The 5,885-nt window shown below is 34.1% G+C and overlaps 1 protein-coding gene across 1 annotated transcript; it reads left to right on the top strand.

Moving 5' to 3' along the window:
* Nucleotides 1-319: 319 nt before the first annotated feature.
* On the top strand, nucleotides 320-3,350 carry LOC146996675 (protein GVQW3-like). The gene is made up of 2 exons (XM_085817967.1): nucleotides 320-753; nucleotides 3,335-3,350. The coding sequence occupies exons 1-2, from the start codon at nucleotides 320-322 to the stop codon at nucleotides 3,348-3,350; spliced, it is 450 nt and encodes a 149-aa protein (XP_085674093.1).
* The last annotated feature ends 2,535 nt before the right edge of the window (nucleotides 3,351-5,885 follow it).

Raw genomic sequence — 5,885 nt, 5'->3', positions numbered from 1 at the left:
CCGTTTTTCCCGCTTATGCCACACAAAATTAAATCCAGCAAGCAAATCCCATAATATAAGGGCGAGTCAAATGAAAGTGAGCCAACCCCTCCTCAGCAAGAATGGTTCGGTCCATCATCTGCGGCGCATGCGCGTAGCACAGAGACAGCCTTCATTTACGAAAGTGGCGCGAAAGTGTGAGGTTAAAGTTCTTTAAGGCGCTCTTACACTGGGTTGAAGACGGTAGCGTGACATAATGGACGCTCCAAAAGAGGAACAGCGTGGTGTGGTCAGGTTTTTGACAGCTGAAGGTGTTTCCCAACATGAAATTAGTCGCCGTATGACTGCTGTGTACGGTGAACATTGCATCCCATTGGCCACTGTGAAGCGTTGGAGCAAACGGTTCAGAGAAGGACGTGAAAGTTGCAAAGACGATCCAAGACCGGGCCAAAACCACCTTGCAATCACCCCCGACACAATTGCACAGGTTGATGAGCTGATTAGACAAGAACGGAGGATAAGCATCGATGAACTGGCAGAGCGTGTGAACATCAGTCCCGGTTCAGTTCACATCATAATTGATGATCATCTCGGTTATCGGCTTTTGTGTGCTCAATGGATGCCTAAGATTTTGAACGACCGCCAGAAGACGGAGAGGTTCGGCGCTGCTTTGACTCATCTCATCCGGTATCACAATGAGGGTGACGACTTCTTGTCTGCAATTGTGACCGGAGACGAATCATGGTGCCACCACTACGAACCTGAAACACGCCGGCAAAGCTGGAAACATTTGAATTCACCACCCCCGAAGAAAGCAAGGCTGTCATTTCCTCGGGAAAGGTGCTATTAACTTTTTTTTTCGATCGTCAGGGGCCATTACTGACTGAATTTGCTAAACGTGGAGAGACTATCAATAGTTCGCGATATTGTGCAGCGCTGGATCGGCTGCGTGTCGCAATCAAGAACAAACGACCTGGAAGATTGACGAAGGGTGTGATCTTGCTACACGACAATGCTCGTCCCCACGTCGCTGATGTGGTTAAGACTGGCAAAGTTCAAGTGGGACACGCTGCAACATCCTCCATACAGCCCAGATTTGTCGCCATGCGACTTTCACATTTTCGGGAAACTGAAAAAACATCTCAAGGGTACCAGATTCGTGTCGGACGCCGCCGTGAAGGAGTCGGCTACAGACTTTTTGAATCGACAGCCCAAGGAGTTTTATGAGACGGGGATCACGCGGCTCATTTGTCAATGGGATAAATGTCTCAATGTTCATGGAGACTACCTTTAAATAAAGTTCTCTGTTTGTCATATATTCGCATTGGCTCACTTTCATTTGACTCGCCCTTTAAAAACAGCATATCATTAGCATTTCATATAGTCTCGCGTTCTGGAGATTAAAAAAAAAAAATGTTTTATTCCATACAATGCTCCCGCTGCTCTCTTTCACATCGTTGAGTATGTTAATCAAAAATTCAGAATTTTACAAAATATGAAATATTAAAATCGAAATTTAAAATTCGAACTTTCAGGTGCACATGTTCGAGTGGAGAACTTCATTGTACAAAATTTAATGACTCTGAGCACTGTCATTTTATAATGGTGCAATAAATATATATGTTACGGTGAAACACCGAAATCTGGAGAATGTCGACTTTCACCGGTGAATGTCAACATTCACATAGTCTCTTGGTGTATGTCCGAAATATTTTCCAAATACGCTTATTTCTGACTTACACCGGTCAATGTCGACATTCACCATGTACTAATGGTGAATGTTGAACATATAACAATATTATATTTTCTTCTCCGTAATTCAGTCGCGAATAAACGCACTTGAAACATGAAATAAGAACTTAAGAACATGAGAACCTAAAACACACAATACATTCAAAATGAGAAAGGAAAATAATAGAAGTTAAAAACTTACTTAATTATACAGTACGTTCTAAATGAGAAAATAAAATAACACTAATAAAAAACTTACTAAATTATGTGATTCAAATCTTATTTATTGCAACAACTTAAACTGTTATGGCATTTTATGACCTCTCTTTTCGACTTTCACCAGAGCATATCTGTGATTGTCGACATACACCGGTGAGGGTCCGAATATACAAGAATGTAGTGAAATATTCGGTCTTTCACCGACGTATTTGGTGAATGTTGACATTCTCCGGTGAAAGTCGACATTCTCCAATTTCGGTCTTTCACGGTAACATATACATACATACATGCATGCAGATTCTTCATTATTTAATTTTGTTAAAAACAATATAGGGCAATAATATTTGCTGGCAACAATTTTAAAAGTGGTACAACCATTTATAATGATTCAACGCAAAATCCCGTTTCGAGACTAATAAATAGGACATTTATGATTACTCCTTTTTAGACTAATAAATAATAATTAAATGGAATTTGATGAAAGAAATTTACGTTTACAAAAAAAAAAAAAAAAAAAATCAATAGAAGTTTCTCTATGTTTGTAATAACTTAATTTCATCAAAATAATTAAAACATAGAATGGCAACATACAATGGTAAAGACGAAATCAGTCGAAAACCACTTAAATAAACTATAACCTATGATATATTTTTATTTCACATTTTGTAAAACTTTATTTTCAAATAACTGTATTTTCAAATTTTTTATTATCAAACTCTCCGATTTGAAAACGAGAAGTGGTAACACTTTTCGAAATAAAGCAGTTTTTTATCGCCAGCGTGCGAGATTGTTGCCACTCGGAAGAATGAGGGCGAAAATTACCGTTTTTGGATTTTTTTAATTAATATCTCTGCTAATTAAAATCGTACGAAGATGAGAATAGTCGAAAAAACTTACAAAGTGGATATGTTTGAATAGCTGAAATGCATCAAAGGAAACCTCTTCGAGGGATTTATTGTTTTCATCTCGCGTATTTCGTTCCATGGCAAAACAAAAAGCATTACTACTTGAAGGAAGTATCTATTGCAAGCCTCAAGATCCAGCGAAATAACGCGTAGTTACATCTTGAACAATTTTGTATTTTCTTCATCAAATAAATTCACAAAACTCCACATGGTAATATCAAAATAATGCTTTGCCCTGTCATTTCACAATGCTATTTTGAATAGCTCATTTTAAATATGAGATTTTATGTTCTATATCTTTTGATTGTGTGGGTCTAATTCTTAGTCTACCAGAAATGGGAGAAAAAAATTGGCTTTAAAATATTTCAAATATTAAACCGAAATCCGCTTACGAAGTTCAGATTGAAATTTCTTTTTAACTTTATGATCTTCCGTATTTCTTAATTCTTTAATTAATTTCTGTTTATTATTGCTTTATCTTTTTAAACTTTAATTATTAGTTCCTCGAGACGTTAGACTGTAATCAGATTGCAAATTTTAACTATTATATAAATTTTTTAACGATAAATTTTTCTTTGAGATTATAGATCTTTATAGATGATTGCTGATTGTTTTCATATTACAAATGTTTTTAATTAAATTTAACAAAATATAAAAATTTCCTTTTTTTTTCCCCCCTCAACGCCATGCTTAAAATCTGCATGTTTGTATACTTTCTCAAAATGCTTTAAATAATTTGAATTCAACTAACTGATCATGGAAGAAAGTTAATTTCAATTTATCAAAAATACTAGAATATTTCCGTTACGGCAACACAAAATATGATACCAGAAACGCAATAAATATCCTTATTGATTTTAATAGGAAATTTGACATCATTTTGCAATCAGCGCAATTGCAAAATAATGAGAAAAAGATGTCTGACCATAAAAATATTAATTCTTGTTCATTGGAAACCTAAATGTTAAATGTAAACTGCATTTAATTTTTCATTTCAGTTTTCCATAGTAAAATCTATGTTATAAAATTCCCTTAGCAGCTTGAACGAAAGACCAAATACCCTTCTGCTTTGTTTCTATACAAAAGAAACAGAAAACGAAGTACTTTCCTGAGTTAGAAAAGCTGTTGCAATTTTAGCATATACAGCCTTAAATAGCTCTATCTTTTCCAGCCAATAAAAGTCGAATGCAATAGCTAAGGGCGAATTCGGAAAGGTACGTATACCCTTCGAAAAATCGTAAAACTCCGAGCTAAACCGCTTTTAATCACTTTTTTAAGTCAGATTAATGGAGAAGTTCAATTTATGAGCATGCGCAATAAAAACGATTTTGTGACTTGTGATACCCGCCTCTTTAAACGCTTCTGTTTCCTGATCTTTTGTGCGACTGAATGTTTTTATGCCCTGACACTTTGTTGGCGGATAAATCAAAGGACAAATGTCTCGTCATGGCTTTACAATAAACCCCAGTCACAAATCACGCGAGTTAGACAGCTCTGGTGAGCTCTGGTATTTGAGCAACGTTTGATACTATTCCAGCGAATCAGCCATTTAGCGCCATCTGTTGGACATGATTGAAACTTTTCGAAAGAGAATCCACACACATTTTTTTAATCAAAGTTAATTTTGAAAACAAACAAAAAAAAAAAAAAAAAAAAGAAAAGAAAAGAAAAATTTATTACAAAGATTAATATTGATTAAACTCAGGGGGGGGGGAAGTTCCAGATGAAATTTAAACATTACTTTTAATTCTGTCTTTTATTGGCAGTTCTTGCACTCAGTTTTCTTGCAGCTATGTAGCGTTTATAAATAAGTAAACTAAATTAAATTGCTGTATAATGGGAATGGTTTGTAAATCGACTTCCATCGGTATACTCAATCTGCAAAAGATAAAAGCAACTGTGCAACTTAGTCAGTGCACGCGAGCAGGTTAGAGGAAACCTTTCTGGAACATAATTTTATTTCAAAAATAGTCTTAATTAAATTAGCCATATGATGTAATTCTTACAGTCATTTATTTCATAGTGCTGACGATTTACCAGCTTTGTGAAATAATAATTAAAAAAATCTCATATTAGTATTATTGTTTTTGTTATTACAGTCGTTATTAACTCTCCTGAAGAAAGAAAACAGAAGGGATAAAAAAAAAAAAAAAAAAAAAAAAAAAGGGGGGTGAAGAAAGAAATTGAAGGAAAAGAAAAGAAATGTATTCAGCAAATTTCAGAATTAATTTTTCAGACTGCAGGATGGATATTAGATTCTTATTTATAATGATCCTAATATAAAATAACATATCTTAAATTTATTAAGGAAATTATCATTTCTTAATTTCCATAACATTAGAAATCCAAGTAAAATGACTTCTTAAATGATTAACTTAAGCTGTATTTACCAAAGCCCTTTTATAATGGAAATAAATGAATGAATGAAATATCCCCATTTACTAGTGTTTCTAAAGGAAAATATCTTCGAATGGCAAAAGCGTCTATTTATCGCGTGCCTTCGATCTGTGATTTCGAAGGAAGCTAAAGTAATTTGTTAACTAAAAACAATAAATACCTTAAAGGTTTATTTATAAATTATTTTTTTAAAAAATTACCTGAGATGTAACATTACAGGTTCTAGTCTAGTGAAATTTATTTTATTTCATTCCAAATTAGTTATCGTTTGCACAACAGAGAGGGTAGGGGGATAGATTCTAAAAAGAAGATATAATCATACTCCATTTTAGTGATTGTAATTTTGATGCTGTTAATCTTTAAATTGACTACATTGTTTAATCGAGGACTTGTTTCTAATACATATAAAAAGCTACAATTATTTTTTGTAATTACTTAACATCTAATTCTCTTAAAGTATTTGAGAAACCTGTGATGTGATTTTACATATTCCAGTCTAGTGAAATTTACGTATTTTATTCCATTTCAAATAATGTATCGTTTGGGCAACAGAGCGGGGGGGGATGGAATAGAGCGGGGGGGGATGGAATAGAAATAAAATATAATCATACCATAATTTAGTGACTGTTAAGTTTAGTTGTTCTTTAGATTGAG

This window comes from Stegodyphus dumicola, chromosome 6, assembly GCF_044657685.1.
Source record: "Stegodyphus dumicola isolate Sdum_Otavi_A_Nest chromosome 6, ASM4465768v1".
NCBI lineage: Eukaryota > Metazoa > Arthropoda > Arachnida > Araneae > Eresidae > Stegodyphus > Stegodyphus dumicola.
This window is presented reverse-complemented; position numbering and strand designations above follow the sequence as displayed.